We start from the raw sequence: 20,710 nt of genomic DNA, 5'->3' as shown, positions 1-20,710 counted from the left end.
GATTGTAAGCCGCTCTGAGACGCCTTCAGGTAGTGAAGGGTGGGGCATAAATCCAATCTTCTTCTGCTATGAGCTTGGCACCCATCTAGTTCAGCGTTCCGTTTTCTACAGTGGCCAACCAGATGTTTTTGAGAAATCATCAAACATTGCACAAAAGGCACAGCTTTCCTCCATATGAACCCCAAGAAGTCACATTCCGGTCTTTGACCACCATCCCTTTCTCTGTTACTCCCTCTGATCCTTTCTGAGATTCTCACTCACTCTAGTGACCATCAGGACATATTCTACTTGATCTGTATGTAAAATCCATTGAAGAAAAAATGGAAGATACTGTTTCCAGGGTCATATTTTGATCTCCAAGATACAGAAGAGGGCGATGGAAAGGGTAGGGGCTGCCATCAGGGAGGGCTGGCCCGCTACCCACTTGCAGAGGCTACATGATCTACTTATACAACTTGCAATAGGCTTCATGACCCACTTCTGGGTCCTCCTGACCCACAGGTTGGGAAATACTGCTCCAGAACACTTCAAGCAGCTGGGTGGTTGAAAAGGAAAAGGAAAAGCTGGGGATGGGATGGGATGGGGAGAGACAAAAAGATGTTTCAAGCCCTGATGTTAAAACCACATGCCTGCATTCTGTACTGAATGCCAGGCAGTCTAGAATGGACTGGGGAACTGGTAGCAGGTTGCACCGGAAGCAGAAGGACAAAGGGAAGCTTCCAAACGGAAAACCTTTTTTTAAAAAAGTAATCGGTCTCATGTCTCTGTAACACCATATGGCGCAAGTCCATTAAAAGACTGAGAGACTGCCAGGGGGTGCCAGAAGGCAACTGATTGTCCTTGGGCTAAAATTCAAAGGGGAGACAAAACTTCAGACTGGTGCTCAGAAATAAACGTGGGCCATATTCTCTTGTTGTGAGATGGCTGTCTGATTACAAAGGATGGGTCTGTCAGTAATGCTTTTGCCTAAGGGAGGGGTCCCCAGCCTTTTTGAGCCTTGGAAGTCTGGCACAGCGGGGTGTGCACAGCCACAGAATGGCAGCCGCAGGAGGCAGAGTTACAGCAGCTTACCTTCAGTCATGCAGTGAAAGTCATTGTGCTGTGTGTAGCAGGGGCTACCAAAGCAATATTCTTAGAAATTTGCACAGCCAAACAGAGGTTTTGCTGGTCAGAGGCCCCACCTGGCCTTGCCTACTTTCTAAAACACTTGCCAGATTCCAGCAAAGGGCACCATGTTGGCTGATCCTCTGTGGAAGTCTTATAATGGCTGTGGATGTTTCCTTGGTGGGAGTTAATTACCATGAGATGGCCTTCTAAAAACTCTTTGAATGAAAGTTTGGAGAAGGGGACACATACACCCAGCCAGAGTAACGTTTTTATTTTATTTTTGAGTCCATCACATCTGCATACTTTTGTTCACCCATAGGTTTCATGAACTGAGGTTTGTTCGTACCAAAGAGATACTTGAAGGTGATTTGCCACTACTACCCAGTGAATTTGAAGAATTAATCCGAAAGCACTGTCAGGAAGCTCATGAGATTCTTGTGAACAGGTCAGTTGTCCCTTATTAGCCACCAAAGCTCCCTATGCTTTAGTTAAACAGATATTCAGGCCCAGACAAAACTATCTGATAGGGCATGAACAGAGAGAGGGACAGAGGATTTGCATTTTACCCATTTCATTTAAATCCCTTGCTCAGTCTGGTGCTGTGCTAAAAGGATCCTTGTGAACATTTTCTTTTTAATAAATGCTTTATTACTTTTGATGCTGGTTGTGGTTCTCTGTACCACATAGACCTCCACCATCTTGGACATGCTATTTTAAATGGAGCACCGGGGGAAGGCAGGCAGTTGGCAAGTGGCTATTCCTCCAAGGGCGCTCAAGGCAGTAAATGTTCCTTGTAGTGACCAGGTGCTGGGCAGCGGGAGACACAGAGGCAAGGCCTCAGAGCTTGGAAGGGAAGGTGGGAGTCCTGACCCTCCCAGTGGGCAATTCCTACAGAGGTCAGGTGTTGGCAGTGGGTTACCCAAGAGAGAAGGAAAAGCCTCTCCAGATATTGGGAAAACCTTGGAGGGCAGGGTGGAAAAGGGCCTTATGAACACTTATGAAACTGCCTTATACCAAATCAGTCCATCAGAGTCAGTGTTGTCTACTCAGACTGGCGGCGGCAGCAGCTCTCCAGGGTCTCATGCTGAGGTCTTTCACATCCCCTACTGCCAGATCCTTTAACTGGAGATGCTAGGGACTGAAGCTGGGACATTCTGTATAGCAAGCAGAGGCTCTGCCACTGAACCCCAGCCCCAAAGGAGGCCAAAGGTAGCTCCATTCTTCTGGTATTCTTTCAGTCAGCACTTCATCCTCAAAAGAACTGGAGATGTCTGTATGAGCTATATGTATTATATCCAGGGAATAAGAAACAGTGGATGCAGTGGGGTGTCCCTGAGTTCTGGGGTTTGTTATGGGAAATTTGGTACTTCCTTTGAGACTGTGCTGCTTCTTATAATGTTTCCTTCAGCTTGCTGCTTTAAACACCAAGCTGGAGCTGCTTGCTGCAAGTAGATCTGTTCATGAATAGGTGTTTCTGTTAGTTCCAATTCTGTGCAAACTGTAGCTTGTCATTATGTCCCAGCTGGTCACATTTAGTTTGCATTTCCTCTTCAAGCCAGATGTGCAGCTTCAGACTGTAGTTTTTAATTCTAGTTTGGCAGGGAAGGACAAACCATGGTTTGCCAGTTCACATGTAATGGCAAACTGTGGTTTGTGCTAAAGCGGAAGTCACTGAAGGACTTTGACGGCATAAAGGTGGGGTGTAAGCACACAGGACTCATGGTGTCACATCTGAACAAACTCACAGATACAAGACGTTAAATGGCGGAGTTTCACTCTACAGTAGTGGTGAGTATTATCCATGTGAATGTGGAATATGCAATCAGTTTGTTAGCTAACATGACTGAAGATCTGGTGCAGTGCTATGTAAATGGCATGTGTGAATTGGACTATGATCCCTTAGTAGAGCACCCCCATAAAACTAGACAGAGCAGCGTTCTCTTGTAAATAAGACAGAAATCATACATGCATTCAGGGGTCATTGGGGGGGGACGCGGGGGGACGCCATCCCCCCGGGTGAGGTGCGGGAGGGCGGGGCCTGGAGCTCCCTGCTGGTGCCCGCTGGAGGTCGCCGCCGGCTGTGGGGAGGACACACTTCCGGTGATGTCAGGGGGTGTGGCATATGCTAATGAGTTATGCTAATGAGTCCACCTAGCTCTTTTTCTACGAAATGACCCCTGCATGCATTAGTAAAGTGCAGGTAATGTAGTTATAAATCAGTATTTCTGTATTTCAGAAACCCAATACTGGTTCTTTTAAAACCGCGGTTTTGTTTTTCCACACACGTACACCCAACGGCAGGAGAGGAGCTGAAAAGCATCTTTAATAACAGAGGAATTTGGCCTAAGCCAAGACAGTGGAATTGGGTTCACTTTGGAGAATTTCATTGACTTTGCTAATATGATTGCATGTTAGCCTGTGCCCTTTGGTCTTCTACGTGGTGAAACCTTTGTGTTTATTTGAAAGGAGGAATAAGGTGTTGTGGTTTTTCTCTTGCTCCTGAAAGAGCTTTTCTGTGAACAGAATACTTAATAAATGCCTGACTCCTGAAAGCCGTTCATTACTGCCTTTGATGGCAGCAAATCCCGCTTGAGCCTAGTTCGTTTCAAAGTCTTCACAGAAAATGCTCTGAGGCAGCTAGATTGGAGCCACGGGAGGATTTTGAATCCCATTGCTCCAGTGGCCTCTGCTGTTTAATATTTAAATTCATTTAAAAACCAACACAGTGTAGCAGCAGGAGAGATGGACAGGACTGTAGCTGCTAAGTGCTAAAGAGCCCTCAGCTATGTTTGCACTTTGGTGCTAGTGTGGATTTGGATCAAGAGAAGCACTTTTCTTTTTTTTACATTTCTTACATTCCGATTGTGTGTTGTGTGTGTGTTAAGATTGCCACCTGGCTAGGAAAGAACAACAAAAACACTGTGACCGGCTCTTGTCGCTTTAATAGAGGTTTGATCAGCAGAAATCATCGTCAGGTGGAGCTTTTTATGGCATGGAGCTAACCAGGATCAAGAGAAGCACTTTTCTTTTTTTACATTTCTTACATTCCGATTGTGTGTTGTGTGTGTTAAGATTGCCACCTGGCTAGGAAAGAACAACAAAAACACTGTGACCTGCTCTTGTCGCTTTAATAGAGGTTTGATCAGCAGAAATCATCGTCAGGTGGAGCTTTTTATGGCATGGAGCTAACCAGGATCATCTGCTCATTGCAGCAGAACAAACAATAGTTAAAGGGACAGCTATAGGGACAGGTTCAACAACAGCTGGCAACCCTGCTGCCCACGGGCCTCTCGGAGAGAAGGTGGAGGGAGCAAAATGCCTGTTATCAGACATGTAGTCCAGCTGTCCCTGCTTAGTAGACACTGCCTTGATCGGTAAATCACTGCTTGTATTTTTGCCTTTTGGAAACGACTGGCTAAAATGTGGTTTGTGCCGCTTACTTGAGCTGTTCGCCATTCTTCAAGTGTCACATTGTTTCACTGGGGGTAAAGTTAACGTCATTACAATTTCAACAGCGGATACAATTTCAAAAGTGGATACAGGAACAAGAACATTAAGAAAATTGGAGATGGGAGGAGGCCATTATGTTACATGGATTTGTCATGTGTGCGGAAAGGGCATCCAATGAAAACAAGCCATATTTGACGTCTCACTTTACTGGATGCTTTTATTTTTGATATTGCCCAGCTTCGGCCGGGAGGGCGGGGTACAGGCTTCCCAAGTACTTACTGTGATTTGGCAGGGGACGAAGACATCTTTGCGGGATCATTCCTGCAGGGACAACAGACGTACCACGCCATGCCGTCGCCAGGAAGTGACGCTGGGCGACGCTCTGGCAATGGGTCCAGAAACTCGATGGTACCATCAAGTTTTCAGCCCCATTGCCAGAGCGTCACCCAGTGTAATTTCCTGGCGACAGCATGGTGCGTTACAAGGAGAAATGTTCCAGCCGGGGAGCATGTTTCCCCCGCTGGATTGCGGTAAGTACTTGGCAACCCTAGCAGGGTAAAAATTTGAAATAAATAAAGTAAAATAAATAAATGAGATTCCAGCTGTCTGGGCCCCACTCCTCCTTTTTCTCTTTTTGCTGCTATATAACTGAGGTTGTTGGGAGTTTTTGCCTTTGTATCTTTTTATGTTACTGCATGATGATTTTGACTGTTGTTAGCTGCTTGGTGTGCCTAACATTAAAAAAAATGGATAAAAATAGTTTAAGTAAGCATATACTGTGCAAATGGTACACAAAACAAATCTCCAAAACCAGTGTTGAAAAGTGGGGGTCTGAAGCCATTGACAGAAGTCTAAACAAAGAGAACAAGAAACAAAATAGGAAACATTTGCTCACACGTTGCTGGTGCATAGCACTGTCCCCGAGCTGTCAATAATGGTTGGCACCATCGTCCATATTGTGCTACTTTTTTTCTGCTCCTTGGATTTCCCAGATTAAATTGGAAACCAAAGGGGAATGTATTACTCTGGTATTTCCGTGCCAATGTCCACATTTTGCATCCAAACCCTGCCCCTAGCTTCAAAACCATCTGTCACTGGCTGTAGCAAGCTGAGTAGGTATGGATGCTGGCATCTCCTCCTAAGGAACATCATTTCCAATTTGTTGTTGGTTTTGGAGCCACAGATTTTATGATGCTCCACCCACTGAGGCAAATCACTCTACACTCCTGCATTCTCTCATGCCTATTTGAATCTGGTGAAGCTGATGAAAAATAAAGACATGATTTCCTTTGACACCCCTCCCCCCGCAAGGTTATGCTGTGGATCATGGAACCTGTATGGGGCTCTAGTAAGAAGGGGATTTGGGCAAGACTGAGCAGAAAAGCTGGTTGGGTCCACCCCATAGTTAGAAACCATTCTGTCCTTGGTGTTCTATACCACAGGTGGATCCCAACATGTGCAGAACTCTTTATTGAACAGAAGGACAACTGGCTTCATTTTGCCCCACGGAATGACCTTGAGTCTTCGCAGCAAATAGAAGAATATTTTGCTTCAGTAGCGATCTTGATGTCATTACAGCTTCGGGAGATGGTCATTAATTCGTTAGAAGACCTCCTTACTTTTTTTAAGATACACAAGGTAGGGCAGGGCTGATGGTGTTGCTTTGGTTTTCAGAGCCATTTTGATAAAGTACTTGATGTGGACATACAGCCTGGTCCTACAGATATGTCCCGTTTGACTGTTACACCGTGCAGTAGCTGTAGTAGAATTCTCAGTGAGTCACAAGGAGCAGATCAACCCAAGGATGTCGCTTGTTAGTTACAATTCGATAAGAAAACAGGAGTACTCACCTACTAGAGGTATAATATAAAAACAACAACAAAGAAAGTATAAAAAGGACAGCTGAGTTGGCGTGGATGCTGGCATCTCCTCCTAAGGAACATCATTTCCCATTTATAAAAACAACAAAGAAAGTATATTCAGTACTAGAAATGGGCATGGACTGGGAAAATGCGGTTCGGTTTACTTTGTGGTTCACGGCCATACCATGAACTGAACCGAAATAGGAAATCTGTTCACAAACCAAACCAAACAGCCCCAAAAAATAGCCATGCTGTGGGGAGCAAGCTACTCCTGGTCACTCAGCTATTTCAGGCTGTCTTCTGCAGTCTCCTTAAAGTTTAAAGGGACTGCATAAGACAGCCTGAAACACCTGAGCGGCAGGAAACACCTCCCTGCCACTCAGCTGTTTTTGCGGCTTTTGCAGGGAACAGAAAACAGAGGTTTAAAGAGACTTGGAGTCCCTTTAAACCCCTACTTTCTGCTCCATCCATGAACCAGCACAAACTGCTTTAAACGTTCATGGACGTTCATGATGGTAGACCCGTCACAAACTTCTGTTTGTCTGTTTGTGAGCCACAAACAGGACAAAACTTGTGACAAATTTTGTTTCATGGTTTGGTTTGTGTCCATCCCTATTCAGTGCCAGTTCATAGTTATCACATACTACAAAAATGGATGAGAACAATTTATAGGCTACATCTACAGTTATAGAATGTCTACAGTTATAGAAATGCTCATCCAGATGTCGAAGCACACATTAAATATGACATTCAGCTGATAATGGCGTAATGACAGACAGCAGGCTGTAGCCCATTTTGAAGCCGATCTTCTTCAGAAAAACTCACAAGTTGTTTGTAGTCTCTTGCCTGCTTATTCAAAGAGCTTGTGTCACCATAACCATTATTCAGAGGCAAAAATTCAACAGTTCTGTGTATGCCCAGTTACACCAATAATAGAGATAGGTTTTGGATTCTTAGAAACAGGGCTTTTTTTGTAGAAAAAGCCCAGCAGGAACTCATTAGCATAATAGGCCACACCCAACGGAAGAAATTTATTAGTTTATTAGGACACACCCCTGACAGCACAGCTCATTAGCATATTAGGCCACATACCCCATGTTCACAGAACTGTGGTCATCCAGACACACCCACCTTTTGCTTCTTATTCTGTTTACCTTGTTTGTTGTCAAAACCCAGGGCTGTAGCCAGTCCTAATGAGTTTCTGCTGTTGGGTGTGGCCTATTATGCTAATGCGTTCCTGCTGGGTGTGGCCAACTCGAGAGCCAGCGGGAACTCCGTTCCTGCCCCAAAATAGCCCTGCTTACAAACATGAGGCTGTTCTTTTAAGCTACAAACACTCAGTGCCTCAGATATGAGTCAGCAGAAAACCACAGCTTGCAAGGCAGGAGCTTGCTGGTCCCCCACCCCTAGTATGTTGCACTCCTCCTGTTTACATCTTGCATTCTATGTTTGAGTGTGGGTCTACAGGTATATCGGAAATGTGCTCCACGGCCCTGATCTTTTGGGTTGCCTTTGCAAGTTCTTCTGTTGTTGTTTCGATGGAGACGGATGACCAGAGCTGTACCAGTCTCATCAAGTGACACTGGAGAGGCAGGAGTAAAGGACTGAGGTAGTGACAGAAAGAGCTGGAACAAAATGGTGGATGGATAGGAAAGAGAAGTGGTAGAGATTTTGAAGGAGACCCTCAATAGAACATCAAGAGGCCTCCTTGTTATTGAAGAAAGAAACAAGATTCTGGGGAGACTTGTGCCAATATAGGTTCTGCATTCTTCTGACCAACTCCTTTTTGCTTATTCCAGTTTTTCACTTCGAATCCTCTTTACAGTGGGTGGCCGCAATTACCCCAGCTTCTGCTCCTCTTTCCTTCACCACACACAATTTGTCTTTCCTTCTTTGTTTCAAGGGTGGAAATGACTTTGGAGAGACCTATAATGAAATGCAGTTTTTCATACCACAAGTGCTAGTCATCAAGCTGGAGGTGAAAGAACCATCTATTGTATTTCAGCCTCATATGAAAGATTGCTGGAATTTAATCTGCCGCTGCTTCATGGAGATTCTAAAGAATTCTGAGGGTCTGCCAAAGGTATGTAAGAGTAAGCATGTTCGTTTTGTGGAATCAATGGCAAATATTACAGGAAGCCAAAATTTTTAGTACGTTAGCACAAATCCATAATATTTATCCATAGTATTTTCATCCCGAGCACCTAGAGGTTATTCTTCCACTGGTTTCTGTCCTGCCATTTCATCCATAGAATGAGTCCAGAGGATGGGTTGCAAAACTTCCATTTGTGAGAAAACGTCAATGCCAGCATCATAAAATCTACAGCATTAAAATTAACGTCAGATTAAAAACCGCCATTTCAACAGCAACAGATAAAAACTCACATCAGTAAAGTTTTGAATTCTACCTGATTGTATAGCACCATAACCTGGAAAAGTCTTGCTGAAGAGTTCCACCTTAAACCTTCAGTGGAACCACCAGTGAACCTCCCTCAGTTTAGTGGAACCACCAGTGAACCTCCCTCAGAGAAGGCTCTTGAGGCCACCTGCCCATTTCCAGTCCAGCAGTTACAATTCATCTCTGTCAATTGGGATAGGAGCCTTACTCTTTGCAGGCTGACCACGGATCCACTCTGGAGCTGTTTGGAGGCTTTGGCAGTCGAGAGTCTTGAGCAAGAAGGCAGGTCGCTAGTGAATCTGTCCCAGGCAGAGCAGCAGAGCAAGAGCTGGCCTCAGAAAAGGTACAGGTTCAGATGCCTGCATGACAGTTTATGACAGAACCGCAAGCTCTGGGCTGGAGGCTAGGAGTGCGGCTGAAGGCAAGCTGGTGGTCAGGCATGCCGCGATGCCAAAGCGAAGGCTGACAAAAAAGCAAGCTTCCAAATTTGGGACAAGGGCAGCACCATGTAGAGAGCGTTGACTTTAAGGTGCTTCTGGACTCTTGCTCTTTTCTACTGATACAGTCAGTCTAACACGGCTACCCATCTTGATCTGTCTTCATGGAGGGCACCACATTTAGCTATACAGAATGGAAATCAATCAACCTTGTGAAGAAACTTGCACAGGTACAAGCAGACATCATTTTTCTCATCAAATGCAGAAGACTGAACACTTTTATAACAGAATTTCAGATGTGGAAATCTAAGGTTTGGAATATTATGGACCATGTTTGTGTTCATTTGAATGCTTGAGTGGGCCAAGTTTTACAGCTTCATGAATTCCCCTAATTAAGGTTACAATTCTATGCATCCTTAGTTTGGAATAATCCACAATGAGCGCAGCAGGATACATTTCCAAGTAAAGCGTAGGAGCATACTTGCATTTCTTTCGGTGTAGATCAGACACCGATGATTTATTTAATTGGGCAGGCTTTTTTCTCTTTTGAATTGTTGGCTGTTGCAAGCAAATAAAATTGCTCACTTAAGCGAGTCTTTTCCATGGGTATCACACTGTGTTTATCCTCTTTTCATCATCCTTTCTTTCTTGTGGCACTTATTTTTTAGGTACAAGTTAAGCTTTTTCCAGAATTAAAAGGAGAAGACCTTAATCTTCGTACAGTTCAAGAGGATGAATCTTTGGTTACAGAATTCTTGGGCAAAATGGCTGAGATCTTTGACCGCAACATAGTTGGTCCACAGAAGTAAGTATATGCTGTTAATTCTGTTGACCTTGTAAAGAAAGAAGTGTAGGTGGGTGTCATATTGACATGTGGGATGGGTGGGCATATTTGCTGTTTCATTGCCACTGATCCTATTTGGAGAATGCTTGTTTCTTTCGTGTTTTTTCTGTGTTTAAGATACCTAAATGTGTACCGAAAGTACAGTGATCTCTTGAATAACAAAGCAGAACAAGATGTGACGGATTTTTTGAGCAAAAGACACGAGCTGGATGATTTTGTGGAGGTAACAAAGTGGTATATATATCTAAAAGTGGGATTGTGAAATGGTATGGTATAGCCCGATCTTGTCAGACCATGGAAGCTAAGAAGAGTTGGTACTTACGTGGGGGACCACCAAGGAAGACTGTGCAGAGGAAGGTCATGGCAAACTGTCTCTTTTCACTTGCCTTGAAAGCCCCTTGTTAGGATTGCCATAAGCTGAAAGCTAAAAAAACCAAACAGGGAAAGTACACAGTACAGAATAGCCAAAAAGCAAAAATAACTGTGTACAGAAATGTCAAAAATATTTGTAGAATACTTTGTATATAAAGTGTCACAAAGAACTTATGATTACAACAATATTGTGACCATTACGTCCTTCAAATAATGTAAACCACTCAGTTCATGAAAAACAGTTCAAAGTAATCCAAAACAAATAGGGGTGCTTCAGATAAAGACCATTAGAACGTAGAAAGTTTTACAACCTGATGTCTTCATGGGTCAGTTCACATCATACTTGTGTCATAAGGTGTCAGAACAAGGCTTGCTTCACACGTTTGCCGGCTTCGTAATCGTGTATCGCTCAAGGCTTTTTCAAAAACCAAGCCAAGAGTCTCCCAATTTACTTTAGAATAACACTTTCGATGGGGACCTCCGTCTCCCATGTCAACAATAAAGATAAACAAGCTTCTTGAGCGATATGCGATTAGGAAGCCGGCAAACACGTGAAGCAAGGCTTGAACCGACACCTGATGACACAGGTATGATGTGAACTGATCCCTGAAGACATTGGGTTGTAAAAGTGTCTATGTTCTAATGGTCTTTATGTGAAGCACCCCTATTTGTTTTAGATTACTTTGGACTGTTTTCATGAACTGAGTGGTTTACATTATTTGAAGACCGTAATTGTCATAATATTATTGTAATCATAAATTCTTTGTGACACTTTATATACAAAGTATTCTACAAATATTTTTGACATTTCTGTACACAGAACTTGTATTTAGGGTGGAGCCAGCATCCTCTAAAGCATGGTTTCACCCTTCCTATGGGCTTTTAGGCTATTAATTTGACAAATCTCAGTTTCCACTTAAAGAACAGGGAGCTTATTTTCAGGTAAATTTCAAGGTTAAAATACTCCCTTTTGCCATAGAATCATAGAATCACAGAGTTGGAAGGGGACATACAGGCCATCTAGCCCAACCCCCTGCTCAGTGCAGGATCAGCCTAGAGCAGTGATGGTAAACCTTTTAGAGACCGAGTGCCCAAACTGCGACCCAAAACCCACTTATTTATCGCAAAGTGCCAACACGGCAATTTAACCTGAATATTGAGGTTTTACTTTAGAAAAAACAACTCGTACATTAATTTAAGATGATCCAAACAAAGTAAGGAAAGCAATCCCAAATGCTTTCATTTACTTAAAATTATTTGGCAGAGAATCCGACACTTTAATGATGGTCTGGGCCTGGCTGGGGTGATGGCACACATGCCCGCAGAGAGGGCTCTGAGTGCCACCTCTGGCACCCGTGCCATAGGTTCGCCAGCACTAGCCTAGAGCATCCCTGACAGCCACTGCTGAAAGACTGCCAGGGATGGGGAGCTCACCACCTCCTAGGCAGTTGCACAACTCGTACCTTCCCGCCCTTCATTTAAACCCATTATCGGGAGTCCTGTCTTTTGCTGCCAACAGGAACAGCCACTGTGACTATAAGCATGACAAGGTGCTTTGTGCCATCCTAAGCAGAGTTACAGCCTTCTAAGCTCATTAATGGACTGCAGTGGAATCAGAAGGGTGTAACTCCACTTAGGATGGCCTTGCAAAGATAACTGCAAGGTAACTTAAAGCAGGAGTTGCCTGCTTCTTCAGCTTGGGGACTGGGTCTTCCTTGGCCGAGATGTTTGGGGATCAGCCTCCCCAAGGCCTGAAGTTACTGGTTCCTCTCCATGGAAAGTGGCTGGACATGTTGCAGGTCCATCTAGTGAGGAAGGTTTTCTGAGGCCCTGAACGGCAAACCGTGATGTGGGCCCTAAACTTGGTTAGTATAAACCTGGTTAGTATAAAGTTTGAATTGAATCTGAAACATGAGTCAATACCGCTGGTTCAACAGCTTTTGGATATTTGGTGACCTTTCTTTCCCACCTGGGGAAGCAGAAGCTGTTGTGTTTCCATAGTTATCTTCTCTGTGGTCTGCTTAGGATCGCCAGAAGTGTTGTCCTCATTCCAGAATCCCAGACGCCATCACAACTACGCCTTCGATAAGTTCCTGAACAATGATGCTGGGTGTTAGGGTAGATGCAGCACAAACGAGTGGGTTTCGTATCCAAATCTGTCAGCATTGGAGGTAGCCCACAACAGTCCTGCGAGGACCAGTCCCTGCTGGTGATTGTCCCCAGCAAGAGGAGTGGGAGCTGCTGTTACAAAACATCGAGGCAGCTCTTCTTTCAAAGAACAACAGTTGCCCGTGATGGGCAGCTCCACCCAGCATACCGTATTTTATTTTTTAATGCAGTTCCACCCAGCATACCGTATTTTATTTTTTAGAATTCTGATCTGAAAACCTTTGAGCCTTCAAGAGGAAGGCAGGCTTTTATGTCAGAATCAGAAGTACCTTGCCGGATGGAGCCTGCACTTCCAGATAACACTCTTTTTTTTTGTCTGTGCTTCTCTGACTGAATACCAACTAACACTTCACAGCCCCTGTAAAACTTCACAGGTTTAAGGGCCCCAGAAGTTTTGACTTTGGGGAGCAGGCTTATTTCCACAGCCTTTTCCTCCTGGAGATTGATCATCTTTAAACTCTTGCCAGTTTCTGAAACCGAGTGGCAAAACAGGGGACGATACAAAGCAAAGTTGAAGTAAAGAGCCCTGAATAACCAGGGGCTTTTGTTCCCATTCCAATAAGGAACGGTGTAATTTTATATTGTAAATAGTGGCCAGAGTCATTTTCTCTATGGCAGGAATTGCAACTGGGACAATCAGCTCCCTCCCAATACTTTTTTTAGTTTACAGAGCAGCTGTCGGGCTTGGGGTTTCAGAGTTTGTGTGTCTGGGAGGAGTTAACGCTTTCCCCTGTCCCATTTCCCTAGCAGAAATCCTCTTCCCAACTGCTATTACACTTAGCAGGGAATAAACATAGGCATCTGTTTTCTACCTGTTCTCTTCCTTATTTATGGCTAATAGAAGCTGTGTGTGTGTGTGTGTGTGTGTGTGTGTGTGTTCGTGTGTCTTACCTGGCAAAAGGTGCAGGGGAGGGAAGAGTTGTCCCTTCCCCCCTGCACCACACCCTGATCCACATCTTTGCCTGCTGTGGTTGTTTTTTAAGGTTAAAATATACATGAGAACCCATGTGTGTTGTAGTTAACCTCTATTATTGTGTCTATTCACCCCCACCCATGCAGAAGATTGATGGCTTGACAAAACTGAAGAAAGAAATTGCTTCCATGCATGTCACCGTCCCTCTGGCTATGTTTTGTCTGGATGCCTTAAAACTGAATGAGGAGCTTTGCTTTCGGACTCAGAAGCTGAAGGACAGGCTGATTCAGTTTGAAGTCGAGGAGAACAGGGAACTGAACTGGGGGTATGCTGAAGAGAGGTCATCTGGCTGTCTGGATCGGGGGGGGGGGGGGGGATCGGGGGGGGGGGGGAGGGGTGACTGCTGACTCTGGTAGTGCAGCAGAAAAGCTTCTGCACCGCGGGCCAAAAAAGCTAACAAGCAAAAAGACATGTCGTTCCCTAGTGTTGGGGAGGAGGGTTTTTTTGTTTTTGTTTTTGTTTGTTTTTGTTTTGTTTTTTGTTTTGTTTTGTTTTTGTTTGTTTTTGACCCACAAAGTAGCAAAAAGGTACAATGACAACATATGGAATGAAAAAAGAAACTGAAGAGGGAACAAGTGCACCTACTTGTTCCCTCTTCAGTGTCTTTTTTCCCTCTGTATGTTGTCATTGTAACTTTTTGCTACTTTGTGGGCCAAAAACAAACAAGCCGCGTAGGTCGTTAGTGCCGAAGAGGTACAATGGTGTCCTCTTCCATTTCTGTTTTAACATAACATAAGGACATAATGCAAGAAGAGCCCTGCTGGATCAGACTAATTATCTAGTCCGGCATCCGGTCTACACAGGGGCCCAACCAGTTCCTCTGCAGGGCCAACAATTGTTTCCAATGGGTTTGGTTTTGTTTTGGGTTTGTTTTGGGTTTTGTTTTGTTTTTGTTTGTTTTGTTTGTTTTTGTTTGTTTTTGTTTTGTTTTCTAAACTACTGGGGAGCATTAACTAAGGTTGCTTTGTGAGAGGACAGAGTTTGAGGGTGAGTGGGTACTTGTAGCCTGCTCAGGGCCGGCTCCAGGTTTTTTTGCACACTAGGACAAGTGGGGCTCCACCAGCTTGTGTATGCGGCCACTGAGCATGGCGTTCTTACTGAGCCATTGTGACTAGCAGCCGTGGATAGACCAGCCCTCTACATCTTTGTCTGAGCCCTTTCTGAAAGCCATCCTGTTTATTACCTCCTGTTCTTCAGCCTTTGAAAAAGTGGTAGGATAATGGAATGGGAGTGTCATTACTAATTCTGAACAGATCAGCCACAGCATCTCGTTTCTGAAGATTTGCCCTGCCCACCACAAAAAAATAATTATTAGGACTGGTTGCGACCAAAAAAGAATTATTTTCCTCTGTTGTGACTGTTGGAATGACATGTCTCTCTTCTGTTTCTGTTGTAGCATTTGCAATCAGTACAACATAATTGCAGACAGAGTCACTGAAGTGCCTTTGACCACTGAAGAGCTTGTTGAGCTCACAGCATATTTGAAAAAATCCAGCGAAGTTACTGTTTTTAAGCTGCGGCGTGAAATCAGAGAGGCTATCTACAGGCTAGAATTCTTGATGGACTATGCTGATCTCCCGTGTACGATTGAAAAATAATAACCGTTTCAAAAAACAACCATTTTGAAAGGCCTCACCTAAATTCCCCCCAAATGATGTCATACGAGTTTCTTATCTGGAGATGGGGATTCCAAACTACCTGGTCTTCTTTCCAAAGTAGCAGTGATATCTTAAGGATCCTGCAATATCCACTCATCAGTTTCTCAAGGCCTGACCTACCTCACAGGATTATTGTGAGGATAAAATAGCATAACCTTATGTGTGTTGCCTTGAGCTCCTGGGAAGAAGGATACAAGTGTGATTTGGGGTGGGGTGGGGAATAAGACTGATCATGTTAACTGATACTTTCTTGGTCTGTAGATGGTTACAAGGATTAGAACACATGTGGCTTAGCAGCCTGGAAAAAGAGTGGTGATATGGATGGTTGTCTGTGCAAATCTCGCTTGTACCATAAATTCACCAGGCATCCTTAGGCGGGCCTCATCACCTCTGCAATATGGGGATAATAATATTGGTCTGCTTTACAAGGCTGTTGTGAGGATCACTGTCATAACGTATGTGATGCCCTGGAAATGCAATACAAATAGGTAAGGATGGTTTATTCAGCTGAAGCTTCTTCAATATTGTTTTCCTAGATGAGGACATAAAACTGAACAGTACAGTTCTCCACTGGCCAGATGAGATTGAGATCATCTTTGAAACAAGCAGGAATCAGCTGATGAACAGAAGGGACCATGTAGAGCTCACTCTGATTAAAAGGCAAGTTTAGTAAGGGGAACCCAAACCTTGTGAACAAAAAAAAAAGCAACAGGAAGAGAGATCCAGTGTTAATTTAAACACGTCTGCCTGACACTTGAAAATATTTTTAAATGCAAAAAATAAGAACTCTACATTGACACACTAGATCTAAATTCTACAACATAATGCAGCCTTATTGTGTTGTTGTTTTTTAAATCTTAGAACAAGGGCTGAACTAGTTGTGAAAGAGACCTATGTGTATTTGTTTACCTGCCTCCCCATTCACGTCGAAAGCCGAGTTGTGCACATGCCCATTTTTAGCAAAATTGCCACTGTGGGGAGCTAAAGCCTGCCCCTCCTTCTGCGTCCTGCATTCCATCACGTTAAGGATTTTTTCTCCCAGCCTGAACAAGATTTGAATCCAGTAGTACCTTGAAGACCATCAAGACTTCCAGGGTATAAGCTTTCGGGGGTCAAAGCTCTCTCTGTCAGATACTGTCAGCTCCATATAATGAAGGGAGCTTTGACGCTTGAAAGCTTATCCCCTGGAAACCTCATTGGTCTTTAAGGTGCAACCGGGACTTGACTCTTGGCCTTCTACTGCAGACCAGCATGGCTGCTCACCTGAAACTTTCTCCCAGCTTGGCCCCCGAGTGAACGGATAGTGCTGGAAGCAGGGGAAAGCAGAGGGAGGGCAGGGCTTAGCTCCCCCCACCTCCATGTTCTGTTTATGTTAAAACCCGGCCCACTCCCATTGTCCTACCTTAGACATGGGCAGGTAGACACAGGCGCCCCCCTCCTGTCACCTGTGCTTTGACGCTGAGAAGGAAACTGGAAGATGACTGTGTGCTTTGCGACCTTGTCATCCTTCCCAACCCCAGGTGCTCTGAGTTTGAGGCTATCCTGGATGGCTACAACAGAGAAGTAGAAAGTTTCCGCAAGAAGGAAGTCATGTCCATGGAAGAAATGAAGAATAACGTAGAGAAGTTTCGTGAGCTGGAGAAGAATCTGGATCAAGCGCTGAATGAGTATGAAGTGAGTGCTTTCTTAATGAGGCATGGGCTGGCAAGTATTTCCTTAATTTTAAAAACTCCAGTAAGAATATAAGGAACGCCCTGACCTGGATAGCCCGGGCCAGCCCGAACTCTTCAGATTTTGGAAGCTGAGCAGTATTGATGGGAGACCTCCAAGGAAGTCCAGGGTCAGCATAATACAGAGGCAGGCGATGGCAACCCGCCTCTGAAACCCTATGGGGGTCTCCATAAATCAGCTGTGGCTTGACGGCACTTTTCACCACCAAGAAGATAAGGAACAGCCAGGCTGGATGGGGCCAAAGATCCTTCATCCTGTTTGTTACAGAAGCCACACACGACTAAAACAGATAAACAAGTATAAAGCCAACAGTCGTGATAGTCTGACCCGCAATCAACACACAGTGGGGTTTTTTTGCGTGTTAATTGAGATCAGCCTCCTATCTGAATCGTGATATGCTTAAGACTTGTTGTCTAACTTTTATGAAAATGAGAGCTTTGGCACCTCTATAATATCTCCTGAAGAAGATTCATTTTTTGAAACGTTGGTAAATAATCCGGAGACGACGTTGTACCTTGGTTTATAAATTCTATTAAGTTGTGTATCATATTGTAATGCGTCTGAGCACAATACATGTACAGCAATTCTTATAAGTCTTATGACTGTTGATTGCGGGTCAGACTATCACGACTGTTGGCTTTATACTTGTTTATCTGTTACAGAAGCCAGCCAGATGCCCCTAGGAAGCCCAGAAACAAGGTGTAAAGGCAACTGCTGCCTTGTGCTGTTTCACCTGTTTTTCTTAATAAAACAACTGAGGCATCATAAGGGACTTTGTATTGTGTGATTAATTCTAACTCAGTCAAGATCTTGTCCCAATATAACCTAATTTTTGGGCATGTGCACCGGCAGTGGAGAAAATTAGCTGGGTTGCCTCATCCTTTCCAGCATAGGCCTAAGTGCCCAGGTGTGATATGATGAAGACGAGAGGGTGTGAGATACCACTGGCTCATAATTTTATAAGTTAACTATTTAATGTTAATAAATGCTAATTTAAGAAAGTACATCTTCCAAATAGATGTCCAGTCATCCGCAGAGATACTAGATTTGATTTTTCACTGCCACTTCTTAGTATATGAGGGAGCAAAAAGAGCGTTATCTTTAAAAGTTTGGTATAGAATTGAAATAATATCTTTACAGTAAGTTTGTCAATTTAGTTTCAGTGTGTCAAATTTTGTCAACAGTCTAGTAATATTTGGACAAATAGCTGGTGTCTGGAACCAAATGCAATAATTGCAGATATTGGAACCAATAACTTTTTACTTTCTCCTTTGTAGTAATGACATACTTTTTAATGCACCTTCTTCAGACAAGTCTTTTAATCTGTAGAGATTTCTTTTTCCCCAAGTATTATATAAGCCTGTGTCTTGTCCAGGTGGGAAGACGGCTTGGCCTGTTATTGTAGAAGCTCGTGAAATTTCTGAAGCCAAGACTTTCCTTCTGTTAACCTAAATTTGCAGTGTAGTTGTAAGAAAGGGGATTCTGCTTTATCCTTTTTGGTCTTACCGAGGCTGTTTGCCACACCACGTCTTCTGGGGGCACTTCAGGGCTATAGCACTGTTCTATCTGGAGCCATGGCGAACTATTGCTGGGTCCTAAATAATGTAATATATTTTGTGTTTGGGCTACCTCATAATAAAATGGGGTACATTTATCCCTCCTTTGTTGACTGGCAGCATGAGATTATGAGATGGGATTCTAGCTTTTTTATTCTCCCAAATAAATCTATGCAACAACTGTTGCCATAAATTCAGCTGTTTCCTAGAAGTAATGTGGGAATGTTAGAAATAGAAACAAGAGTTTCTAGAGGGAGCGGTGGCGCAGGCAGTTAAACGCCTGCTTTGTAACATCAACCGAGCAGCCACTATGGCTGTTCGAGTACCACCATGGTCGAGGTGAGCTCTCGACCTTCGTCCCAGCTCCCGCCCACCCAGCGGTTTCGAAAGCAACCTAATTGCAAGGAGATAAATGGGTACCCACCCTTAGAAGGGTGGGGGGCACCCTGTATGGTTGGTTGGAAAGGCAGCGGCGGCGACGATGACGGCGGCGGTGAACACCGACTCGGTGCGGACGGCGCGGTGGCGTGGCGTTGCGGCGGCAGACGGGCGCGATCGAAGGAGCGCATCGAGCGATCCCTGGTGGCTGAGAGAAGCTGCCGTTAAAGGAGAAGGAGCGTGCGTAGACGCCAAGCACCAGCCCAGCGGAGCCGGAAGGGACGTTGCCGGGCCGGAAGCAGGTGGAGCCGCGTGCCTCAAGAGGAAGAGAAGCCACCACCGAACGCCGGAAAAGAACACCCGCCAGTCCAGAGACCCGACCCGAGCCAAGCCGATGGAAAGAGCAACAACAACCACCATAGGGGGGTGCCGGTAGGTTGTCCCATCCCCCTATACATTGTGGCCCTAGTTAGGGAAAAATGGTGATTAGCACCACCAAACCTGTAAGCCGCTTAGAGACCCCTAGCCAAGGGATTCGAGCGGGATACTAAATCGAATGTTAAATAATAAATAAATAAATAAATAGTTTAGGAATTATTATCATTTCAATTAGATGAATTCGCATCATCTATGTTAGGTGGGCAGAGCCATCCTGAACCGCACCTGTGCTGCAGCGCCGCCAGTCACCTCCCTGAGGAGAAAGCTACATGGTGGCCGGATTGGGGGGAAAGGCGCCCCAACAGTGTTGCTGGCCAGTGCCCATGTCGGCGTCCGTGGTGATGCTGCCGCAGGGTTCCATTCCGACGTTGTCGCGAGGCGGGGGCGGCATGATAGACAGGGCAGGCAGGACCAGTGGTAGTCATGAGTCGAAGAGGCTGAGCCAAGCGTCTGTCACTGGCAGGGGGCAGAGAGGGGCAGGCCACAGGAGCAATGCTCCCGCTCAGCTGCAGACTCCTCCATAAAGAGACCGGCTCCCATCACAACCTCTGGCCACCTTTCAGTGGGGAGGGGACATCTCCCATCAGCCCGGCTGGCACCCCACAGTGGTGCTCCCTACACAGAGCATGCAGGGCATCAGGGGCACCAGATGGACAAGAACATGGATGTCAGGGTCCCCCCCCCGCTCACTGCCAGCTGCAGTGGCCAGACGCCCACCCATGCTGTCAAGAGCATCTCCGTGCCAACTCGTGTGCCACCCCTGCTGGAGGCACAGCGGGAGAAGGGGCGGAGGTGCCTGGGCCCCTGGAGATATTCTGAGAGATCCCCCAGGAGCCTCTCGATGCACTCCTGTCCCTCACCGGCATCCCTCACAATGGCAAAAAGCCCCCCCAGGTGCCTAGCAGCTGCCATTACAGTTGTGGCCATCCCCTCCATCTGTGGCTGCATGGGGCATGACAGAGCCACTAGTGGCCCACCCGTGACACCTGAACCCCACCATGGGGCTTCAAGGGCACCTCTGACCCCCTAGCACATGGTGCCATTCGGAAGTCGTCAGAACTTGCCACACCAGAGCAAACACAGTAGTGCCTCTGAGCTTAACCAGCCAGCTCTGCATCCGCATGCTTGTGGCCCAGCTGCTGGAGCCATGATAGCCTCTGGCATCCAGAGGGATCAGCAAGGTTGCTGCCATGGGGGCTGTACATCTGGGTCCCCCGGGTCCCCATGGCTGTGGCCAGGAGGTCAGCTGGCCCCCTCAGACATTCTGTTTTTCATGTTGCTTAATATCCCATGTGCAGGGGAAGGGATGACAGTGACTACAGAGCTAGGAATTTCCA

The 20,710-nt window shown here is 45.3% G+C and overlaps 1 protein-coding gene across 1 annotated transcript in view; it reads left to right on the top strand.

Moving 5' to 3' along the window:
• DNAH3 (dynein, axonemal, heavy chain 3) overlaps positions 1–20,710 on the top strand; it is a 139,659-nt gene that overhangs the window by 10,031 nt on the left and 108,918 nt on the right. Inside the window, 9 exon segments of the mRNA XM_015416119.1 lie at positions 1,427–1,552; positions 6,000–6,195; positions 8,323–8,541; positions 9,935–10,059; positions 10,216–10,321; positions 13,699–13,877; positions 15,009–15,193; positions 15,849–15,930; positions 16,791–16,944. Coding sequence (XP_015271605.1) covers positions 1,427–1,552; positions 6,000–6,195; positions 8,323–8,541; positions 9,935–10,059; positions 10,216–10,321; positions 13,699–13,877; positions 15,009–15,193; positions 15,849–15,930; positions 16,791–16,944 — 1,372 coding nt within the window.

Source organism: Gekko japonicus, unplaced genomic scaffold, assembly GCF_001447785.1.
Source record: "Gekko japonicus isolate JY-2015 unplaced genomic scaffold, Gekko_japonicus_V1.1 scaffold321, whole genome shotgun sequence".
NCBI lineage: Eukaryota > Metazoa > Chordata > Lepidosauria > Squamata > Gekkonidae > Gekko > Gekko japonicus.
The sequence above is the reverse complement of the archived record's forward strand: the minus strand, read 5'-3'. Positions and strand labels throughout refer to the sequence as shown.